Here is a 20,167-nt window from a genome sequence, read left to right as displayed (position 1 = left end):
TTCCTGAATGTGAGGAAGGGGGTTATACCATGTGGACCAGGATGATTCTAAGTGTGATGATATGATTTGTATATGTAATGGAGGAATTTGGGATTTTTATAATGTTTGAAATACCTAGGGGCCATCCAGGCAGCTGATGATGCCGTGAACTTTAGAGAGACTAGGGATGGACACAGGCCTGGGAGTTCCTGGACAACTCCTAACATTTCTGCCTCTTAACAGCCACTCCCCAGTTCATCTCCTCCTTCTCTATCTCTGGAACTTAAGAGTTCATCTATGAGCAACCACCCAGTTGTCTCAAAACCAGGTCTTCACACTGTGCAGTCATCTCCCCCCCAACATCACCACCCTGCCCCCCCACACATTCTTTCCAATTCCCCTTGCTATGCTGTCTCCTCTCATTAAAAGGTAAGCTCGTGGAGGGCAGGGACTATCCAGGCTGGTTTTGTTTATAACCCCCAATGTCTGGTTCATACTAAAAGCTTAATAACTTCTTGTCCCTCTCACCCTAATTTATAGCTGATAACTGAAAGTAAGGGAATTAGAGAAAGGAAAAGAAAACCCACATCAGAGTTCTGGTATATGACCAGAGAGAGGGACAGTATGTGGCTGATAATGGATTCAACAAAAGATATAAGAAGAAATGGTATGGAGAGAACCAGGATACAGAAATTTCATGAAACTCCAAGAAGAAAGGATAAATGTGAAATGTTATAAAGAAGATAAGAAAGACACTGGATTTAGCAGCTAAGAGGCCCTCCTATGGGAGAAGGAGTATTGTGAATTAATCATTGTGAGAAGAAAATAAACATAAATTTACAAGAGGACACAAATGGGAACAGTCATTACAGTGTTAAAAATTCCATATATGCTTTTCAAAAGGAAAGTGTAAACAGGAACAAAAGAAGTTACAGTTTTTCATACAACCCTTTTTTGTTTTCTCTATATACTTCAAGGTTTCTTGATGTGTTATGAACAAAAAAGAAAATAAATTAAGTTCTTCAAAGGAGTTTGCTAATTAGCAGCCCTGTTGGTGGTGGCAAAGAATTGGAAATTAAGTGAATGTCCATCAATTCAGGAATGGCTGAACAAACTGTGGTATATGTATGTTATGAAACACTATTGTTCTATTAGAAACCAGGAGGGATGAGAATTCAGAGAAGCCTGGAGGGATTTGCATGAACTGATGCTGAGTGAGATGAGCAGAACCAAAAGAACACTGTATACCCTAACAGCAACATAGGGGTGATGATCAACCTTAATGGACTTGCTCATTTCATCAGTGTAACAATCAGGGACAATTTTGGGGTATCTTCGATGGAGAATACCATCTGTATGGAAAGAATTGTGGAGTTAAACGAAGACCAAAAACTATTACCTTTAATTTAAAAAAAGGTAGCTAGCTTATTATGTAATTTTGCTATCTCTTATACTTTATTTTTTCCTTAAGGATATAATTTCTCTCTTAACACATTCAATTTTGATCAATGTGTAGCATGGAAACAATGGAAAGACTATCAGACTGCCTTCTGTGGGGGCTGGGAGGAAGGAAGCAAGATTGGGGGAAAAACTGTAAAATTCAAAAACAATTAAAAATTTTTTAAAGGATTTGCTAATAACTTAAAAAAATGAATCTCAAGCAGGTAGGTGGAATGAGAGTCAGATTACAAGGTTGTTAAAAAAATGAGTGGGAGGTGAAGAGGTAGAAACAATCGATGAACAGAGAGATACAGGATAATAGATTGTAGGGATGATGGCCTCAAGTGAAAGGTTTTTGAGAACAGGGGAAATCTGGTCATGTTTTTAGATAGCAAGAAAGGAGCCAGTGGATAAAGAGTGAGGTGGGGAAGAGACATGCATATGGAAGTGGCAAGATCCTGTAGGACATGCATTCCAAGGATCAAGAACAGAAATGACCTGGGCATAGACAAATATGAGTTGAGTTTCAGAGGATGGTGTAAAGGAGAAAATGGAGAGCAAATGGGGGGAGGGGTTATGTTGAAGGCTTTCGAGGTGTAGGAGAAAGGACATGAGGAAGCTCCTGTCAGATGGCTTCCATAGTGTCAATCAAGTATGAATGAAGTCAGCTGGCAGGAAGGACAGGTGAGGAACTGGTACAGCTGATTTGAAGATTGAAGATTTAGAAAAGAAACTATAGGGGATGAAATAAAAAGGCAATGAAAAAAGCATCAGTGTTGTTCAGCTATGGAGATTATACAGAAATGTCCTAGGTTTTACAGTTGCATGTCTTCCAATCAGCAGAATGAAGATGGTAGGTGATTGATGGAATTCAAGGTTAGGTTTTTGAAAGGGTAAAAGCAGTGATAGGTTAAGGGGAAAATGGATTCAAAGAGCAAGGGAACAGCATAAAGTTCAAGTGATTAGAGGTTATCAGTCCTCTTTCTGCCTCATTTTCTTCCATTGCAAAATGGGATATGAACAGTTTTCTCACCAAGTTGCTGTAAAGTGTTGAGCACAGTGCCTGGAACATGGGAGGATCATTTTTCAATGTGTCTTTGTATTCCTTTCCTCCTCCCCACCGCACAATGTGATTCCCTTCTCTGCACTGGCTTTCTTACTCCAGGAACATTGCTGAAATGAACCCTGCCATTGCTTCTTTCTGTAAGGGAGTTGCTGCACTCTATGAGGAAAGCAGAATCCATAAGTTTAGAGTGTTCACATGGACTATTTGTGCCCGAACTGTGGTAAAGCATTCTTTTTTTTTTTTTAACAGATTATCCAATTTTAATGAGCAATACACATAGATGACATTGAAATTGCTGCCTTTATGGTTGTTGAAAATAGTACAAAATCTGACTTCTAACCTCATTATTTTTTAAATTTTTTTTTATTAAAGATATTATTTGAGTTTTACAATTTCCCCCCCAATCTTGTCCCCCCCCCAAAGAAAGCACTCTGTCAGTCTTTACTTTGTTTCCATGTTGTACCTTGATCCAAATTGGGTGTGATGAGGGAGAAATCATATCCTTAAAGAAGAGAAGTCTAAGAGGTGACAAGATCAGACAATAAGATATCTGTTTTTTTCTAAATTAAAGGAAATAGTCCTTGCACTTTGTTCAAACTCCACAGCTCCTTATCTGGATACAGACGGCACTCTCCTTTGCAGATATCCCAAAATTGTTCCTGATTGTTGCACTGATGGAATGAGCAAGTCCTTCAAGGTTGAACATCACTCCCATGTTGCTGTTAGGGACTAACACTCCCCTGAAGGTGTTGTTTCTTGTTAGAAAATAAACTTGTGGACAGCACAGCCTGCTATGTTTGTGTGCTCAAAATGCAGCAGAGGGTCTGATACAGCCTCAACTCTTTAATATTAAACATTTTTCATTCACTCACTGATTCACTTATTCATCCACAGACATATCCAATTATAGCCAATGTGTCCCAATTCTAGTGTAAGAGAAAGGGCAGGAGGTTTGGGTTTAAAACTTGTTTGTGTTATTTATTAGTCATGTGATTTCAAGTTGAGTAATTTATTTTTTCTTAACTTCAATTTCCTCATGTATAAAAAGAGAATAATCAAATGTGCCTAGCTTATCTCATGAAGTCAACTAAGGAAAGTTCTTAGAAGGCCTTAAAATGACTACTATTATTCTGGTCTTAACACATCAGCCAATAAACAATGCAACAGAGAAGGGAAGGGGGAATTGAAGGATTGAGTCCACTTTCACTTGTCTTAGGGGAATATGGGTCAACGATGACAGCATCACCTCCTGTGAGGCAGCACAGCACAGAGACAGCAAGCCAGCACAGCAGGAAGGGAAAAACCAGAATTCAAACTCATCGTCTGAGTATTCTAGATTACCTAAGAACTCTAGGCAAGTTATTTAACCTTTCAGGGCTCAGGGAAGCTCTGACTTCAAGATGTCTACCTGCTCACTAGGAATTTGCTACATTGACTGAAATCACAACTCTGTGCATCATGGATAATATGTACCTCTCAAAACGTCCAGGTAATAAAGAGTACTTTCCTTTTTCTCACAATTTCAGTTTACCCAGTTTAATTCAATCTTTACCAACAATTTTGTGGTTAAGTCTAATTAGAATATTCTCCAGTGGTTTTAAGACAATCAATTTATTGTAGAATTTTAGAGATGAAAATAGTAACCTAATCTGCCCCCAAATTGAAAGAAATCCTTAGGGATAACACATCTGACAGAGAGTAATTTGGTCTCTGCTTGAAGACTCCCAATGAGGGGATAAAAATCATCTCCCAAGACCAAATAAACTACTTTTGGATTACTTTAATTGTTAGGAAATTCTTCCTGATGCCAAATCTCAAATTTTCTCACTGCTATCCCTGAAGACCAAATAGAACAAATCTAATCTATCTTTGACATGACTGACAAACAAGCATTTATGAATCAGGCAGCATGTAAGCACTAAAGATGCAAAACAAAGACTAGAATAATTAATTACCACTTTTAAGGAGTTTATGTTTTAGCAGGAGAGACAATGTGTACACATATAAGTACATAAAGAATAAAAACAAAGTAAATAACAAATTCTTGTTGACTTCACCAGATAGTTAAGTTTGAGGCTTGCAGAATAAATTAACAGTCTGGGGGAATTAGAAAAGGTAACATTTAAACTATTATCTCAAAGGAAGAGAAGGGGCAGCTAAAAGAACCTTAAAAAAAAAAGGAAGAGAGGGATTCAATGAGACGAAAGAAAAAAGGGAGGGACTTCTTTCCAGGTGCAGGGAATGACCGATGCAAAGATAAAAAGAAAGGAAACGAAACTCTGTGTGCTAAGAGAAGAAAAAAAGGCTAGTTTGGCTGGAACATGAAGTGCAGTATGAGGGGTAGAATATAATGAGGCTGGATACATAGGTTGGAGTCAAATCATAAAAAGGCCTTAAAAGCCATACAGAAGAGTTTAAATTCTATCTGAGAGTCAGAATTTATGAAGAAGAGTGGCAGCCTGATCAGCACTTTATCAGCTATATGGAGGATTAGAGTGGAGAAGAGAATTGAGGCAGGAAGCTTAATCAGGAATGTCCAATGAGACAGTCTAGTTCCATGATGCCAAACTCAAAAAGAAGTATGGATCACTAAACCATACATAAGAAGCCCTGTAGGTCACATATTGTCTTAGAAAATCACACAGATTTATATATTTAGTATATTTAGATATTAAAATTGGGTAGGAACTACATTTTAATCTGTTTCTGGAGTGTTGTGGGCTGTGTGTGGGCCATGTGTTTAACAATTTTGTCTTGCCACCAGATTTCAATGAATGGAGGTGAGGATGAGGCTGATGAATTTGCAGGGCTCAGTTTCATTTAAATCCAAACCACACAGGGACAGCTAGGTGGCACAGTGGATAGAGCACGAGCCTTGGAGTCAGGAGTACCTGAGTTCAAATCTGGCCTCAGACAATAATTACCTAGCTGTGTGGCTTTGGGCAAGCCACTTAACCCCATTGCCTTGCAAAAAAAAAAAAACCCTAAAAAAACCCCCAAAAAACAAAAATAAATCCAAATCACGTGCAAGTCAAGATACCTCCTTTATGATGCTATTGATCCTCTTCAAGAATGAAGAACCAACTAAAACCACCACCACCACCATCATCATCTCTGGTCTAAGTGAGAAATAATGAGTCTGAACTAAAGTGGTGCTAAGAAAGAATAAAGTGGATTTGAGAGACATTGTGAAGGAAAAGAAGACAACAGACTAAATATATAGAGTAAGGAAGAGTAAAAAAATAACACCAAAGTTATGAAAGAATGATAGTTTCTTTAAAAAGAAATAGAGGGGGAAGCCAGGTGGCACAGTAAATAAAGCACTGACCCTGGAGTCAGGAGGACCTCATTTCAAATCTGGCCTCAGACACTTAATAATTCTTGAGCTGTGTGACTTTGGACAAATCACTTAACTCCATTGCCTTAAGTAAATAAAATTTAAAAAGACAAAAAAAAATTGAAAAGACAGAAATAGGGGGGAAAATTTAGAGAAAAGATAGCAAATTCTATTTTAGATATGTTAAAATTTAGATAATTCCAGGACATTCAGTTCAAAAGATCCAACAAGATGTTGCACATAATGGATTGAAAAGCCAAGAAGAGAGATATATAATATCTATTAGTAATCAAATCAATTCAAAGTTTTCAGACATGTATAAAAGAGAAATGGACCCTATCTACAAAGATCTTTTAAAGCATTTAAAGCAAGAAGAGGATCTGGGTCAGAGATCTGAAAAACATTTACAGTTATAAAATGGATGATGAGTCAATAACAGAGAACAGGAATGACTTGGTAACCCCATCAAGCAAGTAACCCATCAAATGCTTTGAAAACAGCTATCACGTTCTCTGAGTTTTCTATTCTCCATGCAATACATCCCCAGATCTTTCAAACAACCCTCATATGACAAAGATTTAAGGTGCTCCACTATTCTGGATGCCCTTCTCTTAATGCACTATGGACTACTACTTTTTAAAAAATACATTTTTTGCTGGTCTATTTAGGATTTAAGATAGAAAAATAAAACAAAACCTTCACTTCAATTATTTTCAAAAAGAAATTTGGGAATTCTGATGCTAATAACCACACAATGAGAATATTCAGTGATAATAAAGCAAGTACTAAGTCACTTTGATTATTTATTTTTTAAAATCCAAGTTTCAGAGTTCCTAAGGTAGTAGGGTAAATACAAAACATATCTCCATGGCAAGGAATCATTATTACTATGCTCTTAAAACAACACAGAAAATGAAGAAGTAGATATCTTTACATTTTCTAAATACTACCAAAAAAAGGTTAAGTAAAACTAAAGGAAGAATAAAATTTTCTGTAAGGATTGGAGAATATTAACACAGAATAACTGACTATTTAAAGAGAGAAAAATCTTTCAATAAAAGCAATGGAGTTTTATTTTTTTTGAAAAATGGCCTCAATTTCTGTACTTCCCTCTTTAAAGTAACAAGGGTTCCATTAACATAGGTACATCAATTAACACTAATACCTCAAGAGATCAATTGACTCTAAAAATCTTGTAACATTTGCCTGACTAAAGCATACTATAATGTACAATATATAATTTCACAACAAACATAAGAGCAGATAAATTTCTAACCTGGAACATTGTCAAGGAAAAGGAGTAGAAAAATCACATCAAACCCAGAACTACAAATGGAAGGATTGGATAAAAAAGATATATAGTTAGCACATATGAGCAAACTCAATAGCAGTCCTTAATGGCAATCAAAATCCCCTTTTTCATGAAGGAGCTAAAATCTCACTGACTGACTGCATAACTAGAGAGTGACAGTATTCCTAAGGGAGAATGACCCATAATTATTCTGGCTAAGATGAAAACTACATTCTCTTTCAATTCTAAAGAATTATTCAGTTTCTATTCTTTCTTCAGTTATTGTTAAAGACAGAAAAGTGGACTCCTGCTTAGTAAAATACTGATGCAGTTTATCAACCTCCTCTTTCAATCAGTGGGACTTAAACATTATATAGTGAGAAATATATTTATAGAGAAGTAAGCATGAGTGACACATAAAAGGAAAAAAAAAATAAAGCTAGCCTGGGAAGGAAATATTTAACTACAATGAATCTAAAGTTACCCAATTTTAAAAGAAAGTTGCAATAAATCTTTTGGTTTCTATGGTAAAAGATAGGTGACTCATGGTTTATGTTTCTCCCTAAAAGACACTTTATGTATCTTCATGTATATATATAAATATAAATACCCACATAAACACTCTACTTTTGCAAGTTCTGAAGTCCTCTCTTAACAAATATGACAAGTTTATGCTATTTTATTTTTTAACACTAAAAGGTAAAATATTATCAATTTATAAGATTTCCCCAAACACCAATCTTTATTTCTTTTTTCTGTAGTAAAGTATTATACTTTCTTTAGTATCCAAAAAGGGAAGTTATTAGTCATATATGGGAGGAGAAACTGTGTTGTGCAAAAGACATCTGGACCAGATATACTGTGGCTTTTATTGTTTCAGACAGCATTCAGAATCTCATGTAACACTTTTTTCACAATGAAATTTCTATTCCCTCATACAATCACCCTGAACTAAGTAATACCAAATTTCAAGGACTATCTTATCAGAATTCTCTGGTCAAAGTTTCAAAATGATAAATTAAACGTAGATTTTAAATTCAAAGCAGATATTAATAATTATCATTCATGGAATGATCAATACCATCAATGATTATCATTCACGGAACGATCAATACCATCAATCGTTACAGGTGTTCCAAAAATATTTATTAAATCCACATACAAAATAAAAATGTTAGAGTCAAGGACATTTATTTCTGTGCTCAAACTTTTTCAGCACCCTATTCAGGTGAAGGGATTATAGCATGTAGCCTACTACTTCCTTTTTTCACCAAAATAGCTATTTTTGATATTAGAAACTTAATAAGTGGTTGTGACTGCAGTGTTTGCATTTCAATGTAAGATTATACCTAATAATAGACAAACATGAAAAATATAACCTTAGAAGAAAAGAGATCTTAGAAAAATGATGATAGAGTTCCTAAAAGACGGATTTACCTACTGAAAAGTGGTAAACTAATGTAAAAGGGGAAAAAAAAGCATATCATGAGAAACTTTTCTATCTCTACTCACTTGTATTCATTAAAAAAAACACAGTAGAAAAATAAGTACTGACTAACTTTCATTTTGAAAGCGATAAACTTTTTTTTCTTTTTTTGTTTTTTGCAAGGCAGATGGTGTTAAGTGGCTTGTCCAAGGCCACACAGCTAGGTAATTATTAAGTGTCTGAGGTCAGATTTGAACCCATGTACTCCTGACTCCAAGGCCAATGCTTTATCCACTATGCCACCTAGCCACCCGATAAATAATAATAATAATAATAATAATAATAATAATAATAATAATAATAATAATAATAATAAATAGTAGTGTCAATAAATTTGTTAAGGACTTATTAGTGTTTACTCAATAAAGTTAGTTAACTCAGGATTGAATTAGACTAAAATGAGCTTTAGCAAATTTTCTCATAAGGTCAATCAACCTCCAGTTCTGAATGACTGAGTCAATTCAGGATACTCTAGATTGGTCTCAGTTCTCTAAATGGGCTTCAGGTCATTTTTTATGGTGGATGTAATGGCAAGCAGTTCAGGATCAAATACACTATAAAGTTTCATGAATTTTCAAAATTTAGGAAAAGAGGAGAGAGGGGAAGAGAAGAAGGGGAAAAGTATTTATTAAACACTTACCATGTATCTATCATGCACTTGGCTAAGTGCTCAACAAATATTATTTACATATGATCTTGACACCAGCCCTCAGAAGCAGATAATATTATTATCATCCCCATTTTACAGTTGAGGAAGACATAATCACACAGAGGCTGGATTTGATTCAAATTTATCTAATCCTACTTCTAATACTCTAATGCACTACCCCACAAATTAATTAAATAGAACAAGTTTGGCCCCCAAGAAGAGATATTGGAAGAAAACTCCATTGGCTACTTAGTGGGGGTGGGGGGTAAGTTCATTTGGTGTAGAATTTGCTGTGATGATGATTAATATTGTAGAATTTTAAATTTTCTTCCTCTTTATTTTTAAAAATTAATTGATAAAGGGTTCTCTGGGTAAGGGGAAATCTAGACAATACAAAAAAAAAAGATAAAGACTCCTGGTACTGGACATTCAATAAGTTAAGTAGTAATTTTACTTCCTACACTGACTTCTTCACTGGTTGTCAGGAAGGAGTGGGGCTCAGGGATGAAGGAACAAAAAGTATGCTGAAGAAAACAAAGGTCACAACATGGAAAGAGGAAAGGAATGGAGAGAGATACCATTATCATCCACAAAGAAAATCAGGCTGAGGGCCTCTTTAAAGAGAATTTATAACCTCCTGGGTAGCATATGCTATTTTCATTTTTATCCCTTTATGATACCACCCTGGTCTAGGCATCCCAAACACTTTCTTAGATATTTTTTTTAGGTTTTTTGCAAGGCAAATGGAGTTAAGTGGCTTGCCCAAGGCCACACAGCTAGGTAATTATTAAATGTCTGAGGCTGGATTTGAACTCTGGTACTCCTGACTCCAGGGCTGGTTCTCTATCCACTGTACCACCTAGCCGTCCCTTAGATTTTTCTTTCAGAAACTCATGAATAGGTAGGCTGGAAGAATTTATATTTCAAAGTTACTCTGGGGTTTGAAATGGTCATGTTTGAAGGATAAAATACAATTTTATGTTCCTAATTATTCAGTAATTCCATTGAGTGTATAAATAATATAAAATAGGAAATGTAGCTAATGTTTTATTAGAGTTATTGTCATAGGAGATGCTCTTGCTACATAAGAAAAAAAAACCCAAACATTCTGCTATCTTAAGGAGCAGTGAACTAATGAGTAATCCTGATTCTTCCAATATTGCTCACTTTTCCTGTTCCTCCTGTCTGGTCATAGACAAAGATTAGACTTCTGTAATCTTCCAATCTGACTTTCCTACTACCCTCATGTTTTTCCTCTGTATAATTATATCCCCTTTAAAAAAAAAACTGTATATTTAATGAAACTAACTTCTTCATTTTCCTTTCCCACCACTCTTTACTATTGTTAATTCAAATACTTTTGTGGTTAATTAATGATTTAAAAAGAAACAATAAAAAACCCTCTATCAACTTTCATTGGAATTACCTGGGAAATTGAGGGGAAATAAGGAATCTTTAAAAAAAAATTTCTAGTAATGAATTCAGTTCTTAGGTTGGTTAAAGATATCTAGGACATTCTTGAGTTTTTATGTTGTGTAGCAAGACTACAATTCTGACAGCAAAAAGGAATACATGAAAATATGAGATACAATTTACTTTTCAAACCCTGAAATACTGTGTAAAATGCTAGTCATTCTTCTTATAACATGACTATGTATTTCCTTATTGCTATTCCTCAAAACTTAAGGATTTTTATTTATTATTCAGTTTTTTTTTAAATTTTGGTCATTTGGAAAGTCTACTTAATGTTCAGGTTAAAATGCAGTGTTTCCAGACTCAAAGAATTACATTTGAGTTGATGAGAAAATTATCTGTTGTTTGGGATGGCTTTTTTGGGAGGGATAAAAAGAGAAATCTCGCTAATGTAAAAACAAAAACATAAATAAAAATTATCTTTAAAAAACCAACAGGTTAAAAAGCATGATGACAAATTGGATATGTAATATTCAATTAAAGGAGAAAATGATTTCTGATATTCTCCTTTTCCTAGTTTTATAGGCAGGAAAACAAAAGAAAATTAAACACTTACCAGACCACTTGTGGCTACAACCCAAATGTAGGTACTAGAGGTTAAAAGCTATAAAAGAAAAAAAGTACTAATTTTAAAAGAAATTCAACTATATATTATAAACTTATTTTTTAAAGGTCCAATTTTAATGTAATGGCAACTATTTTCATTACCTTTGTGCTACATCAGAGAACAATAAGCAAACTAATGAATTGCTGGTTTAGTATAATTTCTTAGACTTCAGAATGAACCTTATTCTTTGATCCTAACACAAGAAAGTATTGATTGAGCCTGAAACTTTTCTCTGAAGTACAAGATGTGTGAAATTCTAACATATTGATGAAAACAAATGCAAACTTCAAAATAAGCTAAAATATTTAAATAATTGGCTTTGTTCACCCAAGTATAAATGGTATCTTTAAATGAAACTGCTAATTTTTCTTGTCTACTACAGTGACTAAGCAATATTTAATATTAAGCCATACCATATCATATTCATATACTGTCCCTTTTTCCACTTGTATTCTCATTCTAAAATGGGGGAAGTGAGAATTTTGAATATAAAGAGATCTTTGGTTTACTGCTCTAATGATCATTATTCTCCAAGACTTTTATTTTCATTTTCCAAAGAACACTGGCAAAGTAAATTCTAGGGAATCTAGGCCTCACAATTACTTTCTTTTACATTTCACATTTCCAAAAAGTTCTAACTGTAAAGAAAAACTGCAGTGAGACTTCCCAGCATGGGTAAGAGAAGGAAAGAATCTGTGACTTTGAACTTGGAATTTACATTTAGATTTGCTTCTTCAGTTCAAGCTGCTTCTTTAGGTCTTAAAACACTTTTGACTTCAGAGAAAAAAAGACCCTGGAAACCGTTTTATAGAAGAGTCATCCACTACTAGTATTACCGTAGATCATACAATCTCAGGAATCTTAGACATCAACTAGTTCAGAGACATAGGAAATAGAGGAACTTAAGGTATTAGTAGATGAAGAATTTGAGATGTCAGAGTAAAGTTAGAAAAGTGATTATTTTTAAAATGTATCTTCAAACTGATCTTTCATTTTTATATCACCTAAATTTCTCCCAGTATTCCTCCCCTCCACCCTGGAAGAGTAATATTAACTACATCTCTCTCCTCCCTACCTGTCAGCTAAGTTACCTGTACTTGGTTTCAAGTTGGAATATAATTCTCTATCTGGTCTGCCTAGGACAAGACTTGACTTTTTATAAGTCTCTGTTAGCAAAGTTTTTGTATCATAGGAAAAGAAAGCAGTATGTGGGTGTGAGAACTGTACAGAGAAAACATTTTTCTAGGCTTCTTTCTCAAAAACATCAAGAAAAGAAGACATATAAAAAAGTAGGCATATTTAGGTGGATGTGGCAATTTCATTAGAAGTATTTACTAAGTACTTACTATGTACAAGGTACAATTAATCTTACAAAACTTTGCAGTATCTTTATATTGTTATACTGAACTATTCATCTCTTATGTTGTTTAAATTTTCAGGTGTTTAAACAAAGTCTCTTGATCTAATTAGATTGAAAGTCCTTTGAAGTCAGAACATTATCTTATACTTCTTTTGTATTTTCCTATGTTCCTACCCATGAAACTTCCCATATAGCCTACACATGTACTTTTGAAAGCTTTCTTTTGATTTCCTATTAAGTTAATGGTTTTTCTATATAAAAGTGAGTCTTAAATGGAAACAAGCATATGCAGGTGAAGCTATTTTTTCAAAATCGTATTAAAAACACCTTATGATTTTATGAATTAACATGAATTTGGCTGAATTTCAGTCATAAGATTACACTATTATCTATATTAAAACCTACTTTTTCTTGCAAATTAACTTTTGGTTATTCTCCCATTAAATAATACTTCAATAGTAAAATGTAAGGAGAAAAGAAGTGTAGTCTAAGGAAAGAATAAAGGAAGTCAATCACCTAGTTTTAACATGAACTAGCTATTTCAGTGTGGGTAAGCTATTTCCCCTCTTTGGGCTTGAGTTCTCGCCTCTGCAAAATGAGGGTCATCCTATGTGAGGATGATATCTGGAGTCTCTTACATATCAAGTCAAATCTCCTTATTTTTCAGCTAGCTATAAAAAATGAAATTCATACAAAAGATTAAACTTCTTCCCCACAATAATACAATGAACAGAAATAGGAGAGGTCATCCCATTCAGGTCTGATTAAATCTAGTGTGCTTTCTGCTGCTCCTTAAAGGCTTCCAACATTAAGATTATATATTTATAAATTTTATTTTATATACATTTAATTTTATTTTATTAGGACAATTCTCCTCCTTCTGAATTCCTACAGTTCTTCTCATTGCTCTTTTGGTATTTATCAAACTTCCTTGTATTTTAACTATGGGTTTTGTAGAATAGAGTATATGTAAAGATGAATTGTAGTCAGATGGGAAAAGTGTTAGCCTAGGAAATTCCTTCCACATATGTTCCCTTTACAAAGTCTCAACTAGCCAGGCAAAGTGAATCTAAATACCATGATAAAGATCACAAAGTGTCAAAAGGCTGAACCCAGATCTTCAAAACTTCAAGTACAGCAATCTATCTTCTACATCACACTGCTTCTATAGTGCTTAGTATCAAAATATTGTATACTATTTCTTAGGAATATAACTAGTCTAACTCTTTAGCCAATTAGGTTTCTTTTCTAGAATGAATAAGAGGTAGAAACTTCATAAGGAAAAGCTTTGAATTCCAGACATCAAAGGCAACAATTGTATGTTTCATACATATACATATACATACATACATACATACACATATATATATATATATATATATATATATATAATATGATTTAACATGGGAAAGCAGAGCTTTTATTAGCTACACAAGAATGTTAGGAAGACTAAGAAGGAGTTAATTCATGGAGGTAAAGAGTTGCAAGGTAAGTAGGCTGTGAAGATGGCAAGAGAATTACAATGTAATTAACTGATAAAATATCAGCTGCTCTAGAAGAGGCTTCGGTAGGAAGAAGGACCTTTTAAAAATGATGTTTAGTCACAAATCTGGAGGTCAAGTGGAAAGAAAATTATAAACATTAACCTAAGGTTTAAAAGTCAATGGTATACATGCTATCAAAGAGCAGCACAAAAAAAAATTAACTTTAGATGATCAAAGAGGACCAAGAGACAAGTGACAAGAATAGAAAACTGGAACCATTCTAAAATTATGTTATTTTAGTTAAAATTATGTTATTTTAGTCCAACAGGTATGATGGCATTACATCCTTTTGAATAGACTAGCTACTAGTTCATGAACTACCCAAAGGGAAAGACCAAAATATTTTCCTAATAAGTGTGTAAGGAAGACACACTTATTATTTGGATTATTAAATCACATGAGGGGAAAAATTATTAATTCCCTTCATTTCCTTTAGTGACTTGTCCCTACTAGGCCCTTGTTTGAGAATGAAGTGAGAACTTAGATGAACATTCTAAAGTATTTCATAAGACATTTAAATTTAAAGATAATACGCAAGAAAAGTGAATGGACATAAAACATATTTGTAAAGTTTTCTGAGAAACTTGAAAGCTCAAGCTGGTAAAGAATAACTGGGTTCCTCAAAGCTTTCTTCTGAACATCTTATTTGACAGCATTCAATATATTTGTGAACTACAAAATAAAAATATTTCCAAGAGTATTAGGGTATAACCTAGTTACAATGAAAACCATTATCAGATTATTGCTATTGATTTCTAGCACCTGTTATACTTTGAGCTACCTTTTTAGCAACTTTTTTCTTGACTAGTTAAACTATGGGGAAAAGATTTTATTTTTCTGGAGATTAAGATGGAGAAAGATAAATATGAAATAAGATCTAGTTAAAATAAAAATGAACATAAAATACATACTGTACCTGTAGCCCCAATATATAAATCAATGTCTTGTTTGTGATGGAAAACTGGCCCAGAATTTGTGTCACTTGAACTCTTGGAATGGAGCAGTAAAATGGTACAAACAGAGCAAATACAGGCCCGAGACTAAGAAAACAAACAAAAATGGGATTACTATGTTGGAAAAAAAATAAAAGAACTCTCATTACTTTCTGCCAAATCAATAACAACTCAATTTCTAAAAGGCAATTTAAGCATAATATTTTTTCTATAAATTTATTTAAAAAAACTAATTCTCATACTTAAAAATTATACCATTCTATTTTAAAATTCATCTTTTATGTATATCTAAAGTTTACAATACAGCCCTCCCCCCCCGGAATTTTATTTCCTTTGATAATAATGAACAACTTGGAAAAAAGCATTTTTAGCAAAAGAGTAAAAACACACGAAGAGTGTGCCAATACTTGTGTATATTAAGAAAAGAGAAATAAGTATTTCAAACTTTCCTTTGAGGTAGCTAATGTATATAATTTAATCTCAAAGAGATCAGGGCTTCTAAGTGGGACAGCACTATGACCTGCTTTAAGTATGACAAAGCATTGAGACTGAGGCACTATGAACTCATCACTGCTCTTTATTGTATTTTCTATTTGTCATGCAATTCTTCCCATTAATCCAAATAAAATGCTATCTCATCAAGACAAGCAAAGTAAATGACTGACTTCCTCATCTTTTCCACTCTCACCTCATGAATTTTGTAAACTGATGTATAAATTAATGAAATAGTTTGTAAAAACTGTTTCTAGGCAATGACCTAAATAGGTTAAGTTGCAGAGAAACAGTAAAAAATACACTCAAAATCCTATTTGAATAAAATAATTAGGTTACTCAAACTCAAGGAACCATATGTACAATTCACTACTAAAGAAATGAGTAGGCACCTCAAAAAAAAAATGCCTAAAATGACTGGGAAAAAACCTGTAATGACACAAACTAATTTTGAGTTCAGAAGGGCATTTCTAAAATAATTAACCAAGCTATCTACTTCAACTGACAGTACATAACTATTTCCTCTGAAAAAGTTGATTTAGGGGCAGCTAGGTGGCGCAGTGGATAGAGCACCGGCCCTAGAGTCAGGAGTACCCAGGTTCAAATCCGGCCTCAGACACTTAATAATTACCTAGCCATGTGGCCTTGGGCAAGCCACTTAACCCCATTGCCTTGCAAAAACTAAAAAAAAAAAAAAAAAAAAAAAAAAAAAAAGTTGATTTAAAATGTTTTATGATTTTGGGGTATCTGTGATGGAGAATATCATCTGTATCCAGAGAAAGAATTGTGGGAGTTTGAACAAAGACCAAAGACTATTTACCTTTAATTTAGGAAAAAAACCCATTATCTTATTATGTAATTTTGCTATCTCTTATACTTTATTTTTCTTCCTTAAGGATATGATTTCTCTCTCATCACAGTCAACTTAGATCAATGTATACCACAGAAACAATGTAAACATTTACAGACTGCCTTCTGTGGGGCTGGGGGAGGGAAGAGAGATTAGGGAAAAAATTGTAAAATTCAAAATAAATTAATTAAGTTAAAAATGATTTATGTATTATTTGACTGTGATACTACATATCACAGTTAACCACTTTCCTAACTTCACTCTCCTAAACATATCTAATGTTTTTATCAGACTATGCAGCATTCTCTATTAAAAACTACTTTGAGAAGACATAAGTACTTAAGAGACATAAAATTTCGTCATCCACAAGGAATGAGTCCTCTCTGAGAGAAATCACAAAAGCAGCATATAGTCTTTAACTGTGAGAAATTCAAAATCTAATGAGGGATCTAACAAATACAACTGAGTATACAGAAGACCAGTCAAAATAAACAATCAATTGAGGCTCCACAGAGACAAAAACACAAATTCTTAGTGGCTAGTGAAATCATGGGAGGGACTAAGAGCCTACCTACTATATTTAGAAAGAAAGTCTTCACGGGGAAGATGAGTCAGACACTTTATAAGAGGAGATGGGTGGCTGGGCCTAAAGGACAGGTAAGGTCATTTTGGGGATAGAGACTCTGATATGGCATCTTACATAAACTAGGCACTTAATGTGATATCTGTTGGATTTAACCGGATGTAGAAAAAAATATCTTAGGAATTAGGAAAAATAAGTGAGTTGTTTGTAGGGAATAGGAAATAGGTTTGGGTGGTTTGAGAAATGAGAATCCAAGGAAGAAAAGACTGGGAAAAATAGAGAAACAAGGTGAAAGGAGGTAATGTCTGAATATTAATTTTATATAAAAGGTAACTGGAGTCGCTTTAGTTTTCTAAGAGATAAAAGAAATGATCTAAATCAAGCTTAAGTAAGAGTCTCAATATTGTTCAGAAGCTCTCACTCTGAGTCAGCTGCACTACTATCCCCAATGAAGATGGGAAACTCCCTCCCAAACACCACCCTGGACTTCTCTGACTGTCCCCCAAGACTCCACATTCGAGTACCTCTCCCACGGCCTCTCAGAGGGATTTAAGGACCCAAAGGGCAGGGAATATCTCCATCTCTCCTGCCCTACCCCCCCCACCCCAACACATTTTACCACCTCCCCCAGAGCTTTGGCACTGCCCAAGTGTTTATTGACTGACTTTTAAGGAAAAAAGGGCATATTAGAAGACAATTGTAGGTGATGTGTGAGGTAGTGTTAAGGCCTCACAATCCTGTGATGTACTAATTAGATAAAACTGTAATAGAAATATCTGTAAAAATGAACTCCTCAAGAAAAAGATCTCATATAAATGGTTGTTAGATGCCAAAAAAAACTTTGTCCCAATTCAAAATCACAATCACATATATCTATCTATTAAACCATTAAGTACACTACTAATAAAGCTAGTAACAATACTTTATAAATATAATTAAACTTCCTTTAACTTATTACCATTATAAAAGTATAGCTTGGTTGAAGTTTTTTGGTTTTTGTTTTTTAAAATGAATATGTCTGACAAATTGAAAATATATGATTTAAAAATGTACACAATGACATTAAAGTTCTAACCAATTCCACTTGAGATCTCCCACCACAAAATCTGTCCTCTGAGGAACTTACTAAAAGTGGTTCTTTTCTTACGTACAATGGTAAATTACTCACCAGATTGTGACTTTATTCACTGACCAGTTAAGTGGAATTAATTTTTGAGGTTGATTTTCAAACACAAGCATACTGATAGGAAATCTTAAAAATCAAAATTCATGATACATATACATATACATATATATATATGTCAGTAAAAGTTTAGGAGTATTAAATAAATGAAATATTTTAAATGACTAAATTCTAGATACTGTGAATGAATAATTACAGACCACGGAGCATTTGATTAACAACAACCAAAAAAAAAAACACCACTTAAAATTTGAGACCAGCTGTGTTTTCCCAGAGAGAGTGAGGGAGGGAGAGAGAATTTTATAAAATACCACAGCATTAGTCACTGTCCAATCTTTCCTCAGGGAGCCTGGTTCATGATCTGCCTTTCCTCCCCAACTATTATCCTCATATTTCAAAATAGATATTGACATTTTCTCAGATACCCTAACCTCCTATTGCCCCCAATTTACTCATTTCCCATGGCCTCCTCTACCCTATCACAGCTACCAGCAGATGGTCCTACTCCTGATCTTTTGTCAGTCTCACAAAATGTTCTACATGCTTGTTCATAAGCTCTGAAATCCTTATTAATCTATCTCACTATCTGTCTTGCCATTCCAAACCTTGTCCTTAGTCCTCACTATGACCTCCAATATAGGCTCCAACTAGTGGATGAAACCTGAGTTCTTCCGCAGACCATCATTCTCCCCATCCACCTCCTGCACTGGCTTACACTGTACTTTCTTTCCTTTAATTTCATACAACCTCTTCTCTCCCATCCCTTGCCCTTTATCTTATTGAAGATTTAGCCCTGCCAAACACCAGTTCTATTACTCCCAGTATTCACTGATTTTAGTACTTACAAGCTACCATACAAAGCTGGAGAAAATTGCTAAACCATGTGGACTATGAGTTTATGCTACATAGTCTTCACTGGGCCCTCACTGTGGCAAGGCAATGCTTTTACACCTACCTATTTGTTTTTCTATCCCACTCCTAATAGTGACTTCAAACCTTTTCATCCTTCCTCCTATACAAGTGAAGCAGTGGTTGTCCTGCCAAGATCACTGCCTAAAGAGGGAGACAAATCGTCCACTCCTGGATACCTACTTAACTAAAACCTTGAAATTCACACTAGACTGAATTGTGACTAAGGAAAAAAAAAACTAATTAGAAAATATAGTAAGCTATTCTTTTCAACCTTAGAACTTCAAAAAAGTCAGTCCAAAATCCATAGATAAAAGGACCCCTCTGGCAAAGCTGTGATCAGTATAACATTACTCCCAGTGTGACCAGAAATGGAAGATATTTAGCCAACAAAACTTTGTGATAAGAAGCAGAAAGAATAGAAGGCTCCTCTGAGAAAGCCTCCACATCATCAGGGAGCCCTAGGACGAGAAATGGCAATGGGGAGGACTCAGAGCTCCCTCACATTCTGCTCTGGGATGCCAGAGAGGGTCCTAAAGATCCACACTCAAAGATCTAGTGAGTCTGACCCTAGGAGATGGAGGTCACCTCAAGAGCCCAGGGGACCCAGAGCAGGGTGTGGGAATTGTTCCTGGCACAAAACTCCAATGCAGGAATTAAGGTTAAATAAGTGATTCCAGTATCAAAAATTATTGCAAATCTTCTGAATACCAAAAAGACTCAAGTATTTCTATAACAATAAGGAAGTAGAAACTCAAAGAAAATATGGATTTTCTGTAAAAACTACAAATAAAAGGAAAATTCCTAGGAATGTCACAGCCAAAATTTGAAGTTTCTTCATTGAATAAAAGACACTTAGAACACCCCCCCCCAAAAAAAATCAGTTAGGAACCAAAAAAGTATAGTCAGGATCACATAAGACCTGATAGTTTCTAGTTCTGTTCTGAAGTTCTGAAGAGAGGTTA

The 20,167-nt window shown here is 34.5% G+C and overlaps 1 protein-coding gene across 4 annotated transcripts in view; it reads right to left on the bottom strand.

Moving 5' to 3' along the window:
- Window positions 1–20,167, bottom strand: part of UBAC2 (UBA domain containing 2) — a 255,797-nt gene that overhangs the window by 98,533 nt on the left and 137,097 nt on the right. For 3 of the 4 annotated variants that reach the window (XM_074191957.1, XM_074191959.1, XM_074191956.1), the window contains exons 5-6: window positions 15,149–15,272; window positions 11,278–11,325 (exon numbers count right to left, since the gene is read on the bottom strand). In XM_074191957.1, the coding sequence (XP_074048058.1) occupies window positions 11,278–11,325; window positions 15,149–15,272 (172 nt within the window). The remainder of the gene's footprint in view (window positions 1–11,277; window positions 11,326–15,148; window positions 15,273–20,167) is intronic. The other variant, XM_074191958.1, reaches the window with a different exon arrangement.

This window comes from Macrotis lagotis, chromosome 6 (assembly GCF_037893015.1).
Source record: "Macrotis lagotis isolate mMagLag1 chromosome 6, bilby.v1.9.chrom.fasta, whole genome shotgun sequence".
In the NCBI taxonomy this organism is placed as follows: Eukaryota; Metazoa; Chordata; class Mammalia; order Peramelemorphia; family Peramelidae; genus Macrotis; species Macrotis lagotis.
This window is presented reverse-complemented; position numbering and strand designations above follow the sequence as displayed.